The sequence below is a fragment of the Paroedura picta genome, chromosome 16 (genome assembly GCF_049243985.1).
Source record: "Paroedura picta isolate Pp20150507F chromosome 16, Ppicta_v3.0, whole genome shotgun sequence".
Taxonomy (NCBI): domain Eukaryota; kingdom Metazoa; phylum Chordata; class Lepidosauria; order Squamata; family Gekkonidae; genus Paroedura; species Paroedura picta.
Window position 1 is genome coordinate 12,744,155 of NC_135384.1, and position 25,199 is coordinate 12,769,353.

Consider the following 25,199-nt stretch of genomic DNA (forward strand, 5'->3'; position numbering starts at 1 on the left):
ATGGCCATCCAGAGGAACCAGTTGGTCACTGTGTGAGACAGTATGGTAGACTAGAAGGCCCATTGGTGTAACCCTACAGGGATCATCTTATGTTCTTAAGACAGGAGGTGGCATCCTGGTGGCTTTTACAATCACTCTAACTCAGTTCCCAATTGCTTTACCCCCAACTCTTCTGCCTTTTGATCATGCAGTTTCCATGATCCTAAAACAGACATTGAGGTGATGCATATTTTTTTCATCAGCAGAAAAGCTGCTTGGATGCCATCCAGGTATTACATCTTATTGACCCAGGAAAATTGGAAACCCCCAATCTGTGACACAGAGAGGAGCTGGGGGAAGATGGGGTAGAGAGACAAAAATAAGAGAAATAAAAAAGAATCAAAAGAAAGACATCAGGAGAAAAGAGGGCTTTATTATGAGGATTACAGTGGCACTTTCTGCACTCATAACTTACTTTTGATTAACAGAGAATTCAAGTTGATATTAAATAATGCCTAAACTCTGAACAAAATCCCATATTTTCCCTGGGAACTGTAGTTTATGTATTCTGCACCCCAATAAGATGATGTTCTTTCCTACTCTTTTTCATGCTATGTGGTTGCTCTCTTCTTATTGGCCAGTTTTGGGTAGGTTACGTATTTTTGAAATTGTAAGGAGAGATTCTCCCAGCTGCATCCAAAATAGTTCAGGAAGGAGCTCCCACTTGATGTTGATAATGCCATGGTGGTGAAGCAGAGCTCCCCCTGGCTAATGAGGGTATCCAATGAACCTGATTGTCCATAGGTTCAGGATGAACAAAAGGAAATACTCCCTTACAAAGATGTTGATTCAAGGGTGGAATTTGCTCCCAGAAGATGTAGCAGTGGTCACAGGAATATAGAATCAGGTGAGTCACCATGCTGGTTTGAAGCAATAGAAAAAAGTTTGAATCCAATGGAGCTGTCAAGACCAACTAAGTTTAAATCTAGGCACAAGCTTTGGTATGCACGCATACTGCATCTTAAGGAATATGCATATGCACAAAAGCTAATACTCAGAATTAAACTTTGTTGGCCTTAACGTTGCCAGAAGACTAAACAGGGATTGTATAGATTTATGGAGGACAAATCTACCAGTGTCATGGTGACTGTGGGGAACCACATTCAGAAACACTAAACATCTTAATTCCAGAGACAGAAGGCAACATCAGGGGAAGACCACGTCTCTAAGTTCTATTGTTGGTCCTCCAAAATGGCTTCACTGTAGTATATAAAAATCACATCCTTTCATCAAGAGAATTGGTTAGATTCAGGTTAGGCTAGTTTATTCAAACTAATTTAATGATCATTTTAATTTGTTCTTAGTTTTATTTACTAGCTGCTCTCTGGTATTGAGTTCAGGTCTCATGATAATAATGTAGCATTTGGGGAGGAAGATAAACCCCAGTAAGCAAGCATTAGAGGTCAAGATGGAGAAGATCTCCACAGCCACCATGGATTTCCCACTGGTGCTCAGGTAGGTGGGGACAAAGGACAACCAAACTATGCAGAACACCAACATGCTGAAGGTAATCAACCTGGCTTCATTGAAACTACTGGGCAACATCCTTGCAAAGAAAGCCACAACAAAGCTGATGGCTGCAAGCAGGCTGATGTAGCCCAAGACAATATATAACATCACTGCTGAACCATCATTACATTGGACTATTATGAAAGCAACCTGGGAGTAGATGTCAAACTCAGGGAAAGGGGGAGAAGTTACCAACCACACAGCACAGATGCCCACTTCAATGAGAGAACCGAGAATGGTGACCGACACTCCTAGCCTCTTCCCTACCCATGTCTTCATGATGTTTCGTGGCTTCGTGGCCATGAAAGCCACAACCACAGTCAGGGTTTTTCCCAATACACAAGAAACAGAGATGGAGAAGGTGATGGCAAACAAAACTTGTCGAAGGAGGCAGGTCACCTTCCCAGGTTCCCCGATAAAGAGGAAGCAGCACAGGAAGCCAAGCAGTAGAGAGGCCAGGAGGGTGCAGGTGATATTCCTATTGTTAGCTTTGACCAGGGGTGTGTTCCAGTGCAGAAGGAAAGTCCCTGTCACCACCATGGAGATCAGTGAAAGAAAAAGAGCCATAGAAACCAGAACTGCTCCCAAGGACTCTGTATAGGATAAATAGGTGACAGTTTTGCAGAGGCATTGAATTTGCTCCTGGTTTGGATACTGATCTTCTGGGCACTTTTCACATTGGGCTGCATCTAAAACAAAAGGACAAGGCACCAATCATTCTGAAGCAAATAAGATAAATTCTCCTGATCTACTTAAATCATTTTAAATTTACATTATTCAGAGTCTGCCTTTCTCACTTAGATGCAGGGCAGATTTAAGTGTACATCAATGTGATCCATTGTAATAGTTCAAGAATCCCAGAAAAAAAGTATTAGACTTGATCCATTAAAGAAGTCAATAAAGAGATTACATCAATAGAATCTGTATTTATAGTTCCAATTAAATTAAATTGTGTAAAGGGGTCCTTTTTTCGCTGTAATTAACACAGAGATAAGTTCAGTTACTCATTTCATTCACTAACATGTTTGTTTGGATTCCTTCATTAAGGTACATTGTAAGTTATGAGCCTTTTCCCTTTTCTCATTAACTGTGTCTGGAAACAGTTTGGGGAGGTAGAAACTTGAAGCAGGGAATGCAGCTGCAGATACTGTGGTTGTATCAAAAAAGAACCCAGATCTGACTTTGTGCATTTTGGACAAAAGGGCAGTTTCTCTGCTTCGTGTCCCTGATATGCTTGGAGTGTTCAGAGTTTGAAAGGTGGGTATTTTAAACATAGGGAGGGAGGGAAAGAGAGGGAGGCACACCAGGTAAAGGACTGTTAGTTGGCATCTCCAGCATCTTCTGTAGATCCATTATCCTGGTCTCCAAACACAGGAAGCCAGGTTTACACCCACAGAAAATAATCACCCTTTATAATGTAACAAATCACATGTAAAATCTCATTGGTAAAACCTATATATTCCAAAGCACAATGGGGCTTAGAATTCTGTTGTCACTTTAGTTTTACCTTAATTTTATTAAATTAAACAATATTGTTCTAGGCCATAGAATGTCCATTGAGGCAGCCGAACCTACAATCTAAAGAAGTTCAGATTGCTGGATAACTCTGGAATTACCCCCAGTGAATATGGCCTTCTTTAGCCATCACAGCCAAAATGGCGGACCTGATTTTGTCTGGCCTCTTTTGCTATCTATTTTGAGGACCAGCTGCCCATTTTGGTTGTTTCTCTTATCAATTTACTTTCTTCTACTTACCCATTTGGTCTGAAATCCTCCCTCTGGGACACTGAGCACAGTTGTAGCAACAGATGTCCTTCCCCTCTATTGCTACCCGACTTTGACCCGGTAGACAACTCTCAACACACCTGGATCGGGGAATGCCCTAATGAAGATCCAAGAGAAAGGTGCTGATGACAGAATGGGCTGATATCCTCTCACTCCATAGAATAGAGCAGTCTTTTCCAATCTTTTGACCACAAAGGAGCCCCCAAAATAAATTTTCTGTCTTTGAAGACCTCTGGAAGTAATGTTAGCTGGCCACACCTCCCTGCCATATCCCCAGAAGTAGAATAGTACAGATGCACTGGGAAACCAATATGGCAGTAAAAAATATCCAAATTATACTTATATAGAGTCATCTCTCTTCGTTGTTGTTGTTGTTGGGTGCAAAGTCATGTCCGACCCATCGCAACCCCATGGACAATGATCCTCCAGACCAATGGACAAGTTCAAAAGGCATCTCTCTTCAGTTTCAGTAATTCTTTTATTCTTATTTCACACAAGTCCCGACGCGTTTCACCTACAGCTTTTTCAAGGGACGTTTTTTATATTTAAGGACCAACTTCAGCTTATTAAGAAATCTCTTGAGAGAGTATAAGATCACACAATAGCTAAACTTAACTGTGGCGTTTCAGATGCGATATCCCCAGAAGTGACATGTCTCCAGAACTGACATCACCACATGCACCCTTTGCACCTTGCATCCTTTCCTTTCACTTTGTCTCTCCACTTTTACTAATACTATGGCAGCCCTGCCTCTTATAGGCTGGAAAGAAGGGCAGGAACAGACAAGTCACTTGTGAATTGTCATGCCATGGCACAGCCAATTCCCCTCCTTTGAGTTTTATATCCTCAGTCTACCCATCAATCCATCTTGGCAGAGGTGGCCAGTTTCAAAGCATGTGGCCAAATCAATTAAGGAAGGAGGGGAAGGATGAGGACCCCCTCTGGACCTCCAGGGATCCTTAGATCCCTGTTTTGGAATCCCTGGAACAGAATGCAAATAAATATTTTATTTTGTTCACATTAGTATTACTCTCCTAGTTTCCATTAACTCAGTTACTCCCAGAAATCTACTTCTCTGTACCCGCTCCCTTTTTTTGAGGTATTTGAGGTCAGTTTTGAATCTAGACCATTTTAGTCTAAGAGACATTCAAAGAGGGAACCTTCCTGTTCTCAAGCTAGAGAACTAGCCTGTGGTTGAAGGTACAAAAGGGTGTGTGGATTTCCCTTCCAAGTGAAATTATACAGAAAGGAAAGAGAAATGTTACCTTAAAATGTGAAAATAATTATGTAGGATGAATCAATGGCTATATCTAAAGAAGTGAACTTTGGAGGGGAAAATCTCTCACTCTCCTTGGGTACTTCAATGCTACTTCAGTGTTTATGTCCTAACACTGTAAGCATATCAGAAGCTGTTAATAATGGGCAATTAATCTACCACTGCTGATAAGTTTTCCACCTTGCTAGCTGATCTCAGCTCAAATACAATTTCAACCATGTTTTGTACTTCTGAACGTCAGTGAACCAAAGCCTAAAATCTGGTTACTAATAATCTTCATACCTGCTTAAATTTGGGATTCCACACAATGGCACTTGTATTGAGGGTGAACTGTTTGCCCACAGAAGCCCGGGGGTCCATCTGCCCAACTTGAAATTTGTGTGCATAGACATATGGGAATGTAACCAAGTTCATAATGTCATACCCAGTTACAAGATCACCATTCTCATCAAAAAAGATTTCTTCCCCAGCTGTGTTGTTAAAGCGGATGTGTCTCAGAAAAGAGTGAAGCTAAAGAGGAAAACCAAAAAAGAGACATTTGAGAGTGTGTAATAGATCAGGGGTAGTCAACCTGTGGTCCTCCAGATGTTCATGGACTACAATTCCCATGAGCCCCTGCCAGCAAACTACAAGTTGACTACCCCTGTGATAGATAACATTGACCTTTGTATGGAGTATGTTCATCTGGGATTTAAGTTGGCAGGAAACCTCAAGTATTGGTACAGCTCCTGCCAAGAGTCCAACTTGACTTGTTTGAGGACAATTTTCATGCAGTAGGGCAGCGTCAGCTACAAGGTGGAAGCTTTATTGGCAACTTTTCTCATCTGATAATATTATGGAAAACTTCATGGTTACCAGATCTGGTTTCATTTGGTACATGGTTCGAGTTGGCAGCTAATTGCTGAGATTTTTAGGGGAAGGTTCATCCAAACTTATGTCAGAGGAAAGGTGCAACACCCAAGAAATCAATTCAAATTGGGGAGGAGCTGTGACTTGTAGGCAGAGCACCTTCTTGGCATGCTATTCAGTGCCAGGCATCTCTGGTTGGAAGGACCAGGTAGTACTTGATGTTGAAAACCTCTGGCTAGGACCCTGATAGACTTATGGTTTGATTTTGTCTATAGCAGGCTTTCAACTTTTTACCATTGAGAAACCCCTGAAACATTCTTCAGGCCTCTAGAAACAACAGAAGTGGCACAATAGTGCAGAATATAGTAGGGAAGCATAGCTGTATACACACCCACTCAGGGCCCCTCCCCTTCCAACCCTTTTCCAAGCCTATCATTGGCTATTTTGGGAGAGGAGGCAGGTCAATATGATTTTATATGGTCATATCACTCGATAAATGTTTAACAGATTAAAAAATATTTTAAAAGTATTAAATATTAATTCACTCCCACCCATTTGGGAAACTCTTCCAAGGCTGTCAAGAAACTACAGCATTACTTTTTGTGCCCCCAGGTGTGTGTCTTATTCTGCTATTTGTACAGAACTGGGAAAATATTTTTTGGAAACTAAGGCCTGGACCATAACCTTTAAATACTATCTTAAATTATACTTTAGAGTTGAACAGGAATGTTTAATTTTCATTGAAAAAATTACTCTCAATGTGGCTCTTGGTTTGTTGGTACTGAAGTAAAAATCTCTCAAATTGGACTATTGATATATTCTTTTCCAATTTCTAATTAATAATCCATCTTGGAATTCCCAAAACTGTTTCCCTCTCAACATCAGATATGTTCATTACTTCCATAATCTTATTACTTCCATAATCTAGAGACCCCTTTCCATTGTAGAACTTTTATGCTGGCCAGGATGAAAGTTCTCCCCTCAAAGGTGATAGTCAAGAGATATCAGCAGCTCTGTTTCAGATCTGTAAACTCACTGGATACAACTCAGCATATTATAGATTACCAGGTTCATGAAAATGGTTACCCCACAGAGAACTCAATTTCCCTGTATTAAAAAAGCATCATCTATTATATGACCATTCCCCTGAGATTTCAGCCAAGGTCACTAAATGTTTTGTTAAAATACTTCTAGTCAGTAATAAGCTCTTTTAGTGTATTACAGTTATATTGGTTTTGCTTGTTGTCTATTCATATTTTCTCTTGCTTTGACCTTCTGCCAAATATACTTTGTAATATTCTGGAATGCCAATAAAGGTGAATGAAGGATGTTGATACTGGTTTGTGTCCACAAAGGCTAAACTTTGCATCATAAGGAAATTGTGACTTACGTGCCATGGATGAGCATTTAGAAGATTCCATTTCTCTCCACCCAAGGTTGTTTTTTCTGGTGTTCTTAATGAGAACATGGAGTGGATGGCATGTGCTACAGCATAGACAGCATTATAGATGCTGTAGCTCTGAGTGTACAATATAATTTCAGGTCCCATTCTATGCTTCTCCTTTCCTGTACATATTATTTGGGTGAGATGACATGAACAATACTTAGGGATACAACAGCGATGCATTCCAAACCAGTAAAACTGGATGCGATACATTTTTGAGTGGAAAGGATTCAGGTTCTCCAAAAAGTTGTAGAATACTTGCATTACCTTGATGTGGATTGAGAAGCACAATGTGCCATTGAACGATTTTGCTGGCCATAAACCTTCTTTAATAGTCGATGTGATTTCCAACTGAGTGGTTGTGATCCAAACTCTCTCGAAATTATCCCCTGAATTCCTTTCCAAATGCTCTAGAAATACTGATAAAACCAGCATAAACTGACTGTCTCCATGGACAATGACCACATTGATCTTGTTTGTCCTGAGATCAGATACCACTCTACGCATTTCTATATAGTGCTGGTTTTCTCTGTAATTCCACTGAGTTGAAATCATGTGTGTCAATGCCATGCAAATATTACTCTGGAGGAGCCTTGGTCTCAGGGTTCGAAGAAATCTTTCTCCAGTGTCATCATCAGTTGTGATGAGGCCAATCCAATTCCATGCAAAATGATTCAGTAGGTGAACGATCCCTTCCTGCTGAAGGTTATCATTTGGAGCCATCCGGAAGAACTGAGGGAACTGAGTTTTATCGCTCAGTGCTGGGTCGAAGGATCCATAACCGAGCTGATCAGGGCGGGTGAGTGAGTGAGAAAAAACATTTTTAAGTTTAGTAAATTCCCTTCTTTCTCTTATAATAAGAATTGTCTTCTTACGCTTAAAGACTTCATTTCTCCTAACTTGTAAATTGAATCTGATCATTTGAGAGGGAGCTGTTGTCTAGGTACACAGGATAAATTGATTTGTCCCATGTGGTTGGAATAGTTATTGGTAATTTATCCATAGGCAGTATTAAATTTGGCTTCAGGGGAGAAGCACAGTCTGGAATTACATGGGTGATTAGAATTGTGGCTGTGCCATTTGAAGGAAACCAATTAAAAAATAGACCTTTACTTGGGCAGATTTGTTTGTCACATTTATGTTCTTCATTTTAAATTGTGTGTTTTCTTATTGCATTGATTCCTATAATCCGGCTTTGTTATTCTTTGTCTCTCCTTTTATTTTCATAGAGTTAGAGAGAGGGTGTGTGTTGTGCTTTGATTATTATATCCAGAGGAGTCCCAAAGTGGCTCACAGTCCCCTCTCCTTCTCCCCAACACATACACCCTGTGAGGTAGGTTGTGCTGAGAACTCTGAGAGAACTATCAGTTTATATCTGATCCAATTCCCATCCCATATCTTTTGAGATCAGTATCACCTCACACATGTATTCAATCCAAGGATTTGATCATAAAGTCAACACTTCCCCCTAGTAACAGTTATCTACGCCCCTTTAAGGAATTCATTTTTTGTGGAAACTCCACATAGGTACACAACCACCCTCACAGAGTTTATTAACAAACATTACAGTAAAAAATGAAAACAATAATTGTTCATATTTTCTGTTTAGACATAAATGATAATAAGAAAGTGCCCAGACTTGATGTGATCTCAATTTATTGTGACTTCTTCCTAGAAGAATTCCAAAAATCAGGATTTTCCAGGAGGACACTGAGTTATGCCTATGTACATACCCTGAGAGACCTGGAGGAATGGGATTTGATGGTGATCTACAGTAGGAATGTATCTATCGGACCATTTATGCATCGGTATTCTTGTTGATGACTTGGTAAAATGCAATGTGGATCGTATTCCTTTTAAGTGGATTGATAATTGGTTGACAGATTACATCCAAAGGATGCTTGTTAATGGTCCGGCATCCTCATGGAGAGGAGTGGAGGGCCTTATGGATCTGTGTTGTTCCACATATTCTTAAATCATTTGGATGAAGAAATAGAGGGGGTACTTATTAAATTTTCATGTGATACTAAACTGGGAGGGGTAAGAAACATAGTGGAAGTCAGCATCAGGATACAGGATAATCTTGACAGGTCGGAAAACTGGGCTAAAATGAAATTAAATGGTGATAAATGTAAATTTCTTCATATAGGTAGGATCATTACAGGATGTGGGAAACTTGTCTAGGCAGTAGTATGTGCAAAAAGCATCTAGTATGTGCAAAAAGCATCTAGTAGACCATATACCGGACATGAGTCAGCAGTATGACTTGGTGGCTAAAAAGGCAAATGGAATTTTGGGGTATATCAAAGGAAGTATAATGTCCAGATCACATTAAATTATGGTACCGCTTTACTCTGCTCTGGTTAGACCCTTACTTAGTGTACTGTCATCAGTTCTGAGCACTGCAATTGAAGAAGGATGTAGAGAAAATGGAGCACATCCAAAGGAGGGCAATGAAAATGGTGAGAGGTTTGGAGACCAAGATGTATGAGGAAAGGTTGAGGCAACTTGCGCTGTTTGGTTGGGGGAGAAGACAACTGATATGATAGCCATCTTTAAGTACTTGAGGAGCTTTCACATAGAGGATAGAGCAGAGTTGTTTTCTGTTGACCCAGAGGGTCAGACCAGAACCAATGTGTTGCAATTAATTCAAAAGAAATTTTGGCTAAACATGTCAGAATACTGAGCTTCGGACATTTGTTTTGATTCTGTTTGATGTGTAGATCTAGCTGGATGTTTACATCCAGAGAGTTTATGGCACTCAGCATCCTTCTCTTCCTTCTCCCTTTCACACCTTCTCCTCCAACCATCTTTCCTGTTTCTGAAATACAGTGCCATGGTCTCAAGCAGCCCATTGTCTCCATGGTCTGTTCCTTTTGAAGATCTGCCATGTTTCTTGGATTCTCACAGGAGGTGTGTAGGAGAGTGGTTATGTGCTGTGCTTGTTCTATTGTACCCCAGATCTAACCAGGTCCTTGTCAGGTTAACTTTCTTGCTTTAAAATAAATACTTCTAGTGCACCAAGTCAACAACTGTGTTTTCTGGACAACTGAAGAGACCTGACAATCTGGGAGAAGTTCTTGATGGTAAGAAAGGTTCCTCAGTGGAACAAGCTTCCTTGGGAGGATGTGAGTTCTCTTTCTTTGGAAGTCTTAAAGCAGAATCTAGATAGCCATATTACTGAAATGCTGTTTCTTTGATTAGGCAGATTGTAAGTGGTTGGACAGAAGGGATTGTATTGGTACTTAGCTCATGTGTCCCTTTCTTGTATGCCCAGGGAAATGCCACTTTCCACATCAGGATTTCATCAGATTGAAGGGAGGTGAGTAGTGGGTTACCTCAGGGCTCGGAGCTCAGTCCGGTACTTTTTAACATATTTATTAATGATCTAGAAGAGGTGGTGGGAGGGACTACTCATCAAGTTTGCAGATGACACAAAATTGGGAGGACTGGCAAATACTCCAGAAGAAAGAGACAGAGTTCAACGAGATCTGAACACAATGGAAAAATGGGCAAATGAGAACAAGATGCAATTTAATAAAGATAAGTGTAAAGTTCTGCATCTGGGTCAGAAAAATGAAAAACATACCTACTGGATGGGGAATACACTTCTAGATAACACTGTGTGTGGACAAGACCTTGGGGTACATGTGGATTGTAAACTAAACATGAGCAGGCAGTGTGATGCAGCGGTAAAAGAGGCAAATGCCATTTTGGGCTGTATCAACAGGGGCATCACATCACAATCACAAGCTGTCATAGTCCCATTGTATATGACACTGGTCAGACCACGACTGGAGTACTGTGTGCAGTTCTGGAGGCTTCACTTCAAGAAGGACGTAGATAAAATTGAAAGGGTACAGAGGAGAGCGACGAGGATGATCTAGGGCCAAGGGACCAAGTCCTATGAAGATAGGTTGAGGGACTTGGGAATGTTCAGCCTGGAGAAAAGGTGGTTGAGAGGGGACATGATAGCCCTCTTTAAGTATTTGAAAGGTTGTCATTTGGAGGAGGGCAGGATGCTTTTCCCATTGGCTGCAGAGGAAAGGACACGCAGTAATGGGTTTAAACTACAATGATATAGGCTAGATATCAGAAAAAAAAATTTCACAGTCAGAGTAGTTCAGCAGTGTAATAGGATGCCTAAGGAGGTGGTGAGCTCCCCCTCACTGGCAGTCTTCAAGCAAAGGTTGGATACACACTTTTGTTGGATGCTTTAGGATGCTTTGGGCTGATCCTGCGTTGAGCAGGGGGTTGGACTAGATGGCCTGTATGGCCCCTTCCAACTCTATGATTCTATGATTCTATCAGAAGGTGAATTTCTTCCAGGCCAGACTGGCCATCTGGACATGGAATTGGGGTCAAAGCGGTGAGCAGATAGTTGTGAATTTCCTCCATTCTTTAGGGGGTTGGACTAGATGACACTGGAGTTACCTTCCAACTCTATGATTCTATGTATGAGTCCTCATACCTGTGGGATCTTGTAGGCCATGGAAATCCTTGACATCTCAATCGAAATTTGTGAGTGGCTACCCCCAATGATAGCCATCACCTTCCTTGTCCTACCACAATGGTAGTTAGGGGGAAAATCTTTTCTTCTGGAGAGGAGGCTCAGAGTGTTCCAGTAGGACTCCGTTGGAAGGAAATTGTTGTCATAGATCTCCAACCTCAGAGTATGGTTGAATAAAAGGTTTGAATTTTGGTTGATCTCATTTTCAGCAAAAGTAAAGGCAAGAACATGCAGGTAGTTGTTCAACCATATTCTGGAATGAGAATAGCATGACATCTTACAGAAACCTCATTGGCTTCCATAATAGATGAAAAGTGGGGTGATATTCAAAGATGAATGAATTAATGGTCATTTTCCATCTTTTAATTCATATTCTTCTGACTAATGTCTCGAACAATGACATCAGGAATAAGATAATTACCAGATCCAAAAACAGTTAATGATACAGGTATACCCATAATACCATAACTGATCTTGGACATCAGCAAACACAATAGCAATACTAAATATCACTAGACATACAAAAACTAACACAGCAATAGCATAATCCCCAATTTCTATATACAAAAATAGCCTGTTCTCATCATAATCAATTATGGCTATCCATTAAGAAACAATGATACAGCAACTATGGAAGGAGAGCAATGAGGAGAAGATAGCAAACCTTGCCCAAACCCATGTTTTTCCTCTGGTTATCATTCCTTCCCTCTGTCATGGGCTTTAGGCTTTGCTGCCAATTGCGAGACAGGAGAGCAGTTTCCAGCAGACAAAGAACACACACACACATGTATGGATAGATTTTTCCATAAACAGGGCCACAGCTTTTATTGTTATACACATTGAGTGTGAGCACACTGAAGGTGAGGGGGTGGATCCAGACCTGCCCTCCCCATGCTGCAACCAGCAGATCCATAGGGAGGTAAAACCCATCAGCAGGCCCACCCATGGGGACCAAGCTCCCCCTAACCATCGGCCAAACTCCCCCCAACCATCAGGCCTGCTGGACCCTGGGAAGGTAAAGCATAGGAAAGCGCCATGGGCATCAACCTCTATTAGAGCTTTCCCAGCCACCTCGCCATCTGAGACCATCAATACCCCACCCGGGAAGCCAGCAACCAAGCACATGGACAGCCTCTTAAGAAGGCTCCCACAAACGGGCAGAACCTGGCCCCCGGGCACAGGATCTGGCCAAAAGGATATGCCCCTACCATAAACCGCCAGCTGTGACAAGGTATAGTAAGGCAAACAAAATGAGAACAGCAATATGGAAGCATATTAAACAGGGTGGGAGGGTGGGAAGCCCCGGGGGCGGCAAGAGCAGAGCGCAGCAGAAGAGACCTTGTGACTGCCCTGGCCTCCATTTATGCTCACTGCAAAGTGCCTGCCCACCCCAAATTACACAGCTCCTCACGAGGAGCCACACACATAAGTAAGGGGAAAGCTGCTGTGTTCTTGTGTTTGCCTGCACTCCTCCACCAGCCACAATGAGAGCACGTGCTGAGAGCAGGGGCTGCTCTTGGCTTCAGTAAGGAACCATCACCCTGTAGATAATACCTTATTCAACCTGAGTCAATGCCATCTTTCTCTCAAATGATTTGCCCTGCTCTTGGGGACTCCAGCCTGCCCTGACTCCAAAGCAAGATGAGGCTCCCCCTCAAAAGTATGGGGGTACAAATGCTTTCTATCTCCAAGAGAATGCTGTGAACCAGAATCAGTGGACCAGCATCAGAACGACCATGTTCCCCATAAGATAAATGATGATCTACTTACTTGTCTGTTCGGAAATACGGCCGTACGGTAAAGTTCAAGAATTGTACCCAAATATGCTCAAAGGATACAAAAGCGCCGATGATAACGTCAGCCCTGGAGCTTTCAGTAGTCTGAGGTTCTTGCGGCCAGTTGCAATAAATGTCAAACTCCCTGCTGTAAACAGGCGTGAACTGGAGGAGGAGGAGCAGGTGACGGCCAAGGAGTCCCAGCATCTGTGCGTCCCAATTTCGTCCACAGTTCCTGCTCTCATTTTCAAGCTGAGCTTTTCAACAGAATGACGAGCACCATCACACGCACAAACATGAATGTGGAGCAGGTGTGTGGCTAAGCGCATGGAGTGAAGTTTACGAGGGCTGTTTTTGCCCAGCAGGTAGCAAGTTGCCTCTTGTTTCCCAAGGGATTCTCACAAGGCTGCAAGTTGAATTATACTGAACTAGATAATTATAGTAGGGTTGACTGCTATTTGATAAATATCTCCTCCCATGATATTCTTCTCATGCTGTTAACTCTGCCTTTTTTGAACTTTTGTCCATGGAGACAACTTTTGAGGCAAACTGGGAACGATGCTAGCATACTACACCTCTCTGCCAAATTTTAAAAAAAATATAGTAAAAAATAGTTCACTCCCATCCACTTGGGAAACCCTTCCAGGACTGTCAAAACACCCCAGGCTTACATGAAATGCTGGTTAAGAAAGCCTGCCCAAAAGGTAAAACAAAAATACTGACCTCACTTGTCAGGCTGACATCAAAACAGGTTGACTTGAAGTGAGAGGGTCTCAACCAGCAAAGGTTGCAATGTTCCTTCTCGCCCCCTCCAGGACCATCATTGTTCACTTCAGGAATGGCCACATGGGGCTGGAGGATCTTATCTTAATAATAATTAAAAAAGGAATCTCACACACACACTGTGGCATACCTTGGGAGGGAGGGTTCTGCAGCATACGTGTACTGCAGCACACCGGTTGGGAATCCCTGTGACGACTCATGCACACAACAGAGCTTGTTTATTCCTGGTAGGTCTTATTCAGTTGCAGCCCTGTCTGACTCTGAGGAAGAGGCAGGTATAAGAATCTTCCCAGGACCAGCCCTGAGCTTTAGGTACTGCCAACAGACTCAGACTCAGAAGAACCAGAACTGTCTAGGGAACCAAGCCCAGAACCTGAACCACAACCAGGTACACCTTTGAATAGCAACCTTATTGAAGAAGCCCTAGATGGAGCTGGCTCCTCACCCTTGTTTCCTGAGCCTGAGAACCATGACTTTGCCTCATTCATTCATTCATTCATTCATTCATTCATTCATTCATTCATTCATTCATTCATTCCGCCACTCCCCAAAGGCTCGTGGTGGGTTACAGAGTCAGATAAAAGATCCAAAAACCCCATTGAAGCCCCTGACACAAAACCATAAAATACAACTATATCAAATTATCCAATAAAATGCAGCAAAAACATTGTCCCATCCCTAGCAATCCCCAGCAATACCTCTGGGGAGGGGGAGGAAAAGAAACAAAGAAATCAAGACAGCCTTATTGAAGTTGTTCACTATGGTGCATTTTTACCTTTTCAAAAATTTTCAAGTGAAAAATATATTCTCAAATAAAGAAAATCTACCAGCTCTTTTAAATATGGGTTTTCACACATGCATATATTTGATAGCTGTGTTAACCATCGTATTTGCTTTGCTAGGCCAATACTATACTGGTCTCAATATTTATTACTGTGTAGCACTAGAATGAAACCCATATTCAGAGCAAATGTCCATATGTAGGAGACTCATTTTCTTAGATGACACCCTCATCTTCATAATTCCCATTAAGGTTAAGATCCTCTAATTCATAACCCTTCAGCTCCCCCTTGGTGCCAGTTTTGATGCAAAATCAAGTAGGTGCATCCTCCCCTCTTGTGTACAACCTGTTAGCCATTCCTGTTGGTATCTCTGGTCTTCAAGGTCAATGGAAAGGTGGGATGTTTTCATAGCATCCAATGGCCAGGAGGCCAGAAAGCCTGGAGTACTAAATGAGCTAAATTCATGCCTATACAGATCAATAGCAATAGACCAAAGGCTGATACATTAAATTATAGAAAGGCTTAAAGGTTGCAAATGAAGATATCCCTTCTAGCATGATTAACATTTAGACCTCCCAAGAACTGCATCCCCTCCCCCTCCCAAAAAAAAATCACCCATGTGTGGGTTTGTCAGGATATCATTTTTGGAACTCTCAGACAAGCCTGGGACCTCTCACAAGAGCTGCATTCATCCATTCACTCTCACCCTTTGGGAACTTCTTCCAGTTCACCAAATACTGCAATCTTCCCCTATTGAGGTGAGAGTCCAAGATCTTTTCCACATGTTGTAGTTTATGTGCTCATTGGCAAACACAGGAATGGGTTCCTTGGGAGTGAGATGTCAACAATCAGGAGGCAGGGCTGTTGTGGAAGAAAGGGTGTGCATTCCTGTGAGTTTTTGGTGGTATAATTTCAACAGTCACAGAATTAACCAATTGGGTCATGGAGAAGGACCCCACCAATCTTTACCCCAGTTTGGCATTTCTAATTGTGGTTACAATTTAGTATTGTCAGGATTGGGGAAAGATATGTGGGGTCCTTCTCCATGACCTGGTTGGTTAATCACAAGGGAATGGGAACAACAATTTATCTCAAAGGCTCCCTCCACACATTGTTAGACATCTTTGCACTATAGCACTCAATGGGATTGCCTTGTCCACTTAGGATAAGGTGACCAGATTTTAACATTGGTAAATCAGGACACCATTAACTGGGGGGGGGGGGTCTTGATTAAAAATTTGGTCTATATGGGGCAACAAAAATTTTCATACAATGCATGGAATGCAAAATAGTATTGTAATATATATATATTAATTTCAACATAAGTAATTTGCCAGGTGCCCCGAGATGTCCCTCCAAAAGTGGGACAATCTGGTCACCTTAATTTAGGAAAACCCAGTTGCAAATTATTGCTATGGGACAATGATAACAGGAGCAAAAATAAATTGCTTTGGAGAGTTTTATTTTATTTACAGTGTTAAAACACAGTCACCCTCTGTCAAACATTCAATAAGCAGGCTCACTGTTGAAGAAAATCTCTTTATTGAAGAAAGTGGTGTATAGAGTACACTAGCCTCCTTGCTAGAACTAAAGGACAAACGTTCAAGCATAATGGTTATGTTTTCTCTAAGACTCCTCCTCCCAATTTGAAAATAGGTACACTAAACAAACTATCAGGAACGACAGTTTCCCAGGCAAGGTTTTCCATGAAAAGTGTATTCTGGATCTTAGACACTTCAAAGCATTCCTATCCTATGCATATATGAGGTCAGAGCAATAAAAAATGCTCTGGGAGAAAGTGGCCGGCCTCTCCCCTCAGGCCTCTTTTTTGTGGAGAAAGTAAAAGGATATTAACATGTTAAGGTAGGGAAGGGAAAAATGGGAATATTTAACTGAATAGCATGTGAACAGGGTCTTGACAGAAGCATGCATTAATTGTCTCTTTACATTTATGACATAATAAACATAAAAATGCAGCTGAGGGAAAAGAATTTCCCCAGATTTTTCTGATTAGGGATGCCAGACTCTTGGGAGCACTTTCCCAAGACTGAACGGATTTCAAACGAATCCTTTTCCCCTGCTCAGATTCCCCCTCCCCTCTAGTTATAATGAGACATCAGTTGCATACATTATGTCAAGTTCTATTAGAAGATTTGGTGCCTGAGATGAACAGAGGTATGGACTACAGCATCTAGAGGAGAAATTAAATGTGACCTAGACATTATCCCACAAAGCATTTAATCTGTATTGGTAAGTAGTGTTTTTTAAAGGGTGAAGCATTCCATGAGTGATGCATTCCAGAAAAAGAGAATCAACACTGTTTTAATTTGTCTACTACCGTATCTAATTTTTATTCATTTTCTCTAAAGACTAAAATCTTGCCAAATCCTGTCCTCCTCCTATTATGTCCCTATCTTTGTCATGAACTTGGTTGATGTGTATTATCTGGTTACATCACTTTCATGAGCACAGGGAAGGAGTTGCTTGGAGGCACAATGAACCATGAGAACCACTTACACTCTGAAGCAAGGCAAACAGAGTCATCTTGTCTTGTGGCCTTGCCTGGAGATTCACAAGCTGCCTCTCTCTGACTCTACGGAAACTGTTTGAAGCTTCAGGATGGCAGAAGCACACCACTATCTATAGGGACCAGTTCAAGTTCATAAAGCATAGGGGCAAGCAATACAATTTTCAGTCCCTACCTATATAGTACATCAGTCTATAGAGAATAGGGGCTGGATAAGGTAATGTGATTATTGTCACTGTCCACTTTGTACTTATTTGGAAATACTTTCTTATGTATTTGTCTGTCTTCCTGGTTGCCTGTCACTCTTTCTGTCTTTTCATTCCACTGGGGACTCAAAGGTTCTTACAAAAAAATGCAGATTAATTAGAGTAACAAAGAACTGGTGTAGTTGGAGATCCAGTCATGCTTGCTCATTCATGACTTCAGAGCCCTGTGGTTTGCATGTAAAATCTCATGTCCTTGTCCTGCCATAGCTTTTAAATATGAAAAAGAAGGGAAACAGAAGCCCAGCCTTGATCATTTACAGATGGAAGATATTTTCTTTCCCACCTCTGCCTATGGAGCCTTTGGTCACCTTCAGCCAGTTGAACTAGAAACAAAAATGAGCAGAAGCTCAGTTTAGATCATTTCAGGCTCCAGGACACGCTGCTATTATTATTATTATTATTACTCGCTGCTATCAGTAAAGCCGTCTTGCAGCAGGTTACACAATAGCAATTCCTCCCTCCTCTCCTCATTAAACACAGGGTATTAGTTTGACTGTGATTCTGATTTTTTGTGAGTAGCGTTTAAAATCTCCTGTACTTTGTTCCACAGGTAGCATGAAGATGGGCATAGAGGATACAAATTCCAGCTTTACTTCCCCAACTGAGTTTCTTCTCCTGGAATTCTCAAACATTCGAGCACTACAAGTCTTACATTTCTTTGGGTTCCTGGCATTGTACTTGATAGCAGTGATGGCCAATCTTCTCATCATCATGGCAGTATCATTCAATTATCACCTGCATACCCCCATGTACTTTTTCTTAATGAACTTGGCTGTCCTGGACATTGGCTCAATTTCAGTCTTGGTACCCAAAGCAATGTCCAATTCCCTCATGGAAAGCAGGACAATTTCTTATGCTGGGTGTGTAGCTCAAGTTTTCCTTCTGTTCTACTTTGTAGGGACAGATTTTGCCCTTCTAACAGTGATGGCCCATGATCGGTATGTTGCTATCTGCAATCCTTTACAGTATGAGACAATTATGCACAAAGGAGCATGCATCCAGATGGTAGCCAGTGCATGGCTCTGCGGTGTTCTTCATGCATGCTTAAACACTGGAAGCACTTTTGTAATCCCCTTCTGCTCCAATGAGGTCAATCAATTCTTCTGTGAAATCCCCCAATTACTTAAACTCTCCTGTTCTGACCTGTACTTAGTTGAAATTGGGGTTATTGTGTTTACTTGCTGTATAGTGCTGGGATGCTTTACCTTCATCATTATAACTTATGTGAAGATTTTTGCAACAGTGCTCAAAATCCCATCGGTGCAAGGTCAGAAAAAAGCCATTTCCACCTGCATTCCCCACCTCACTGTAGTTTTTTTGCTTGTATTCAGTGGAATCTTTTCCTATGGAAGCTCTTCCAATGAAACCTCATCTGATGTCGATATAGTTTTTGCATTTTTTTATGCTATATTCCCTCCATTGTTCAATCCATTTATCTATACCATGAGAAACAAAGAGATCAAGATGGCCTTATTGAAGTTGTTCCCTATGGTGCATTTTAAAAGAAATATGTCCTGCTGAGCGGGGTTGTTTTTGTAAAAATTGATTCGTATACTTTCCTACAAGTGGATGAATCACCACTACTATTTTTTAAACCTTGAGTTGAAGAGTATACCACTGATCTCCAAAGTACTGCAGTTGTGGCAAGTTAGTTTCACCAAAAGCTATGTCACTAATTATTTTTCACAGTCAGAGTAGTTCCGCAGTGGAATAGGCTGCCTAAGGAGGTGGTGAGCTCCCCCTCACTGGCAGTCTTCAAGCAAAGGTTGGATACACACTTTTCTTGGATGCTTTAGGATGCTTTGGGCTGATCCTGCATTGAGCAGGGGGTTGGACTAGATGACCTGTATGGCCCTTCCAACTCTACGATTCTATTATTCTATTTTTAACTGCATTTATTTTCTAAGAGTATTGATATGCCGCTTATTCTTTCTGACACCATTGGGACCCAAGGTTTGTAACAACAATAAGTATAATTCCAAAAATAATCATGGGTGCAACTTAATTGTTAAAACAAGTCAAGAAGACTTCCCTTGTGCTCTCCATGTTTATTCTTACACCCTTGTTGGAATACCCCAAAGGTAGGATCTTCCTGACCTCTATGGGGTACTATTATATAGGAAATATTGGACTATTACAATTCCATGTCCTTAGAGTGAAACAACCATTAAGGAGTCCTGTGTTAAAGCACAACTTTGTCTTCTTAAATGTTCTGGTGAAGTCTTTTCTGCTCTCCAGGTCCCTCAGATAAGGAATGCCAAAGCATTGTTCTTTTGCAAAACCACTTCTTCTGTTTTATCTTTTTAATGGTGTTTCCTTCCATTTTTTTTTTTATCCTTTGAAAAATTTCCAAGTTTAAATTAATTGAGAGACATTTTGGAAATAAACAAAAAAGACCAGCTCTTTAAAATATGGATTTTTACAAATGTATGTATTCAGTGCTTGTCTTAGCCATCTTATTTGCTTTCCTAGGTTAATACGATACTGGTCTCAATATTTATTAATGTGCAGCAAGCACATGTTCATGCGAATGAGATCCACTTAGGTTAGATGACACCCTATTTTCAAGTGATGAACCATGCACCATTAACTGTGGGCTCATTTAACAAAGTAATTATTTTTAAAAAAAAATCTTATGCAGCTTAGACAGTATAGAAATAAAATATTACTACAATAGCGGCAAGTTCAAAGTCTATAAAAAATTCCAATACCGAAACGTAAGTCCATATACAATTGGCATGTATATGCCATACATTCCCCTAATTACAGTGTTGTAAGCGTGAGAATCCAGAGACACTCCCAACAATCAGACTTTATCAGGAAAAGGAAGTACTTTATTGAGACATCTATCAGATCATCATGGGGTCCTTGCTCAGACTGAGGATCTCATACAAGCACCCCCTTATCAACCCAGCTCCACAGCCCATCCCAGCACAAAATGGTATGGGGTGCAATTGACTATTTGTTGACCAAATGAATCACCTCAACCTTCAAGACCCAAGATGGTTTCCAAGACAGTGGCTGGTGAGGACAGGAAGCCGATTTTCACTCCTAAGATCTAAGGCAGGAAGAAACTAATGAAGGGATCAAAGACACTACAATAAAATGGGCATGGAAGTCAACAGATACATGTAAAGGATGTTACACAGAATACACGGCAACAACATTCAATCAAACATGGTTTTGACAATAAGGTTCTCCATCTAATTATGAGTGATGGGTATTTATATCTTCAGTGTTGTAATATGGTACCCCATGATTGGTTGGTAGGGGAAGAAGGTGTTGTAGTGCAGGTGCCTGGAGGTGCCACATGCCTGGTTTGGATTCTTTTGCTGGGAAACACTGAAAGAGCTACCTACCCTCCCTCCCCAAAAGGTTTTGTCAGGTTAAGTGGTTGGCTAAGCAGAGGTCATGGCAGACCCCTTCAGGTTGTTGCGGTTATATGCTGTTCCATGTTAATTTTCACAGCTTGTGGGTTGGCAGGGAGCAGAGCTATACTGGGAGCGAATTTGCCCTCCATGGCAAACTCCCCAAGCAAGGGGCCTCCTTAAAGAGGCAGCAGACCTGGGAGATGGTACTGAACCAAGCTGGTGGATACACTGGTTTCAAAGGGCCGGGTGGCCTCGAAAGGGTGTGTAGGAGGTTTGTGCCTTCTTGGATGTTCCAGGTGGATACTCCTCAGTTAGGAATTGCAGTAGCTTGGAAGACCAATGTTCCCAGCTGGGAACCAGTGAGGGATGAGGGGGAGCCTTTGTAATGGGGTTAAGAGGGGCAGATGGCTGACTGCCAGAGGTGCTCCTAACCCCCTGCCTGGCCAACATCCCAGTAATTATTGCTAATAAAAAGCTGTGGCCATATTCAATCCAATCCAATGTGTGTACATTTTCCTGAGCCTGAGATTCCAACCCTGCAAGTCAATTTGGTTGGCACAAGACACAGTTTCTTTACAGCTGTGTTCAGGTGGTTGTACTTCCTTGCACTTTAGATGACAAGAGCTCTAAAGTGCAAGAAGAGAACATCAATGCCTCTTCTTGTACTATGAAATGAAGGTAATGCTGCAGACCATTAAAGGAGAAGGGGAGCAGGGAAGAGGTAGACCTCAGATTCCTATTCTGCCTCCTCGTTTACCCTCAATAACAACAGCAACTCAGTTGTTTATTAAAATTGCCATAATGACTATTCACAAGTACAAAGAAAGACTAAAATCAAAATCATCATTGCTGCTTAGAAGGTGTTATGGGGCGGGTTTGGAACTGAAAAAGCAGCTGGCCATCACAAGAGGACAATGGGCATGCTGAATCTCTTGCTACATGGATCTTTGGCCCTTTAAATCATACCCCACATTCCTGTGAACTGGGCAGTTCTGTATATTCACCCATCCCTCTAGATCCATCTAGATTCTTTTCTATGAATGATAAGATGTCATCCTTCACAAATGTTCATAATTGTAATTGAAATTCGGTGTGGATGTTGCATTAATATACAAGGCAGAGTGTTTCACAACTGCACACTTCTAATGATAGTGGTGTTGTCCTGATTGCCTCCTGTACACTTTGCTGTGCGTTCGGCCCTTTACTTCTCAAGCTGCAACCGAAGCAGACCCATTATTTGGTATCAGGAATTCTTCATGTTTGACCAGAACTCTTTGATGCCTACTACTGGACACAGCTGCCCAGTTCTCCAGAAGATCCGAGGCTTAATGCCTGGCATCTTCAGTTGAAATGACTAGGTAGAAAGTGATGTGAATGACCTCTGCCTGAGACCTTGGAGAGCCACTGCTGGTGTGACATGGGAGACATTCATGACTTTCATGGATCAATGATCTGATTTAGTCAGTTCATGGGTTCTGGACACACAGCTCCATAGGTCCCCAGTATACTCTTTTAGACTCCTTACTTCTTTTTACCATCAAGTCCAACACCTGAATGGACAGAAACACTAGCTCTAACTCAGGGGTAGTCAACCTGTGGTCCTCCAGATGTCCATGGACTACAATTCCCATGAGCCCCTGCCAGCAACTGCTGGCAGAGGCTCCTGGGAATTGTAGTCCATGGACATCTGGAGGACCACAGGTTGACTACCCCTGCTCTAACTGATGTTCTTGAACCTAGCCATTTAATATCAGTCTCCCAGGTAAATCCTATCTATATATTATCCAGCTGGGATTCCTTTGGAGGAAAGAGCACTGGAAACTTATGTCGTTTTATAACATTTTGTTTATTTTCAAAGTACATAGACAACACAAATGGAAATGAAGAATTGGTATTCCTACAGGGAAGCAGTTCTGCTACTGTATATCACAGAATGTGACCTTTTATCCAAGGTTATCACCCAGTCCCATGCTGAGTCTGTCTGCTTTTCTATTTATCTCTTCCAGACTCTAAAATGGAATCCCCTTTGACTACCAAAAGCAGCATGCTGGGATCATGTGGCAGAAAGGATAATTGAGTGTCATGGAGCAAAAAAAGCTGCCAGGATCCAATCCATACTACTGCCTCCTCCTTTCAGCTGGGAGGGGTGCTGTCAACTCTTCTTCCAAGTACGGATGAGCATTTGGACATCGCCACTTACAAACAATTAAAACTCATCAAAGGCGCATCAACAGTCATTTTAAATAATCACTATTCCTTTTGTTATTGCTTCTGTTTCCTCCAGATAGTTTCCCTCCAGCTTAAAGAGGAGAACCAGTATAGTGAAGTGGTTGAAAATGGGGTGGTGTCATGATGGTTATGAACAGTGGACTGTAATCTGGAGAACATGTGTTATTTTCCTGACACCTGAAGTCTGAGGAGTGACCTTGGGCAAGTCACAGTTCTCTCAGGACTCTCAACCCCACCTGCCCCACAAGATGCCTGTTGTGAGGAGAGGAAGGGAACGTGATTGTAAACCACTATGGGTGCCTTAAGGTAGGGAAAACATGGTGGAAATACCATATAAACTTGAATATAAGCCGACCCGAATATTACCCAAGGCACCTAATTTTACCACAAAAAATTGGGAAAACGTATTGACTTGAGTATAAGCCTAGCGTAGAAATGCAGCAGCTACTGGTAAATTTCAAAAATAAAAATAGATACCCAGAAGTAAGTCTGGCTGCATCTTACAGCTTACTCCCAGGTAAGTGTATGTTGTGGCCTGAGCCTACGCCTGTGTCCTGGGAAGTCTGTACCTATTCTTCTTCTAAGGCTTCTTCCTTTAAATTAAGTGACTCTTCCTCGAATGGAATATCCACTTAATTCAGAAGGAGAATTCTAACTTGATCCAAAAGGAAAGATGGAGTATGAATATTTCAGCAAAAAAAAACTAACTTGCTTAGGAGGACCCACCTCACTATCAAATCTCAACTATAAGGAATAAAATTAGAAAAATGTTAGTTTTATTGAGAAAACAGATAAATGAACAAATAAGCACTTAATCATATATTTCTAGAAAAGTACCTAAACCTTAAAACCTTTGATATTGCTTTTTTAATCTCCTTGTTTCTCATGCTGTAAATCAGTGGATTCAACATAGGTGGAATCAAAGAATAGATCACAGTAAATATCAACTCCAGCTGTGATGGGGTGTCAGAGACAGGCTTAAGGTAGGCCACACATCCAGTAAATATAAAAGTGGAGCAGACAATCAGGTGGGGGACACAAGTGGAGAAAGCTTTTTGCCTCCCCTTTGCAGAAGGCAATCTAAAAACCGTAGTGAAAATGTGAACATACGTTATAACAATATAGACAAAACAGCCTAGTGTAAGGAAAACTCCAATGACAATATTACTCATTTCAAGTGGATTTAATCCAGAACAAGACAATTTTACTACCTGTGGAATTTGACAAAAAAACTGATTGACAACATTAGAGCAGAAATGGGTGGCAAAGGTCCCAATGGTATGTATCCCTGCATAGAGAAAACCAGCAATCCACACACCAGCAATAATTTCAGTGCAGGCCTGCCTACTAATTACCATCTCATAATGTAAAGGATTGCAAATGGCCACATACCGGTCATACGCCATGACTGTCAGGATGCACCAATCAGATGATATAAAGAACAAAAACCAGAAGACTTGAGCAACACACCCTGAATATGGAATGTGCCTGGTATTCAGGAGGGAATTGATCATGGATTTGGGGACAATGACGGACACTTGACCAAGGTCCTGCATAGCCAAGTTCATCAGAAAGAAGTACATGGGGGTGTGCAGGTGATGGTCTAAGGCAACCGAAGCTATGATGAGGAGGTTCCCTGTGACAATTGCCAAGTACAGCATCAGAAATACACTGAAGTGTAGAAATTGCAGTTCCCGAACCTCTGAGAATTCCAGGAGCAGAAAATCAGACACAGCAGTGCTGTTGAACATTTTCCGTCACCATGTGTTGTATAATCCTTTTTAAAAGGAAACACGAGGAAACATTAAGAATTGCAATATCTTATAGTAGTAATAATTTGAACAGTTGCAACTAACTTGGATGAAAATGACAACAATTTCCAGTTTCCAGACATAGTTCCTGTCTTCAGTGTGAAAAAAGAAATGGCAGCTCAGTAAGACTGAAGTCAAAAGTGGCACCTGAAGCACAGGAATGCCTCTCCAGGGGTTCCCATTAGAACTATTCTGTGTGAGGAATTGTGTGAGGAACCTTGCCATCTTGGTGGTCAGAATGAA

General features: G+C 41.5%; 3 protein-coding genes across 3 annotated transcripts; 1 reads left to right on the plus strand and 2 right to left on the minus strand.

Annotated features, from left to right (window-relative positions):
* Positions 1-1,323: 1,323 nt before the first annotated feature.
* Positions 1,324-5,488, minus strand: LOC143825293 (vomeronasal type-2 receptor 26-like). The gene is made up of 4 exons (XM_077313318.1): positions 5,465-5,488; positions 4,892-5,119; positions 3,304-3,430; positions 1,324-2,237 (listed from the first exon to the last, which is right to left on the minus strand). The coding sequence occupies exons 1-4, from the start codon at positions 5,486-5,488 to the stop codon at positions 1,324-1,326; spliced, it is 1,293 nt and encodes a 430-aa protein (XP_077169433.1).
* Positions 5,489-18,172: 12,684 nt separating this feature from the next.
* LOC143825294 (olfactory receptor 14A16-like) lies at positions 18,173-19,066 on the plus strand. The gene has a single exon (XM_077313320.1). It carries the CDS (start codon positions 18,236-18,238, stop codon positions 19,064-19,066), a length of 831 nt encoding a protein of 276 aa, XP_077169435.1. The 5' UTR covers positions 18,173-18,235.
* A 4,894-nt stretch (positions 19,067-23,960) lies between these two features.
* LOC143825295 (olfactory receptor 14A16-like) lies at positions 23,961-24,896 on the minus strand. Its single transcript, XM_077313321.1, has one exon. The coding sequence runs from the start codon at positions 24,894-24,896 to the stop codon at positions 23,961-23,963; it is 936 nt and encodes a 311-aa protein (XP_077169436.1).
* Positions 24,897-25,199: the final 303 nt, after the last annotated feature.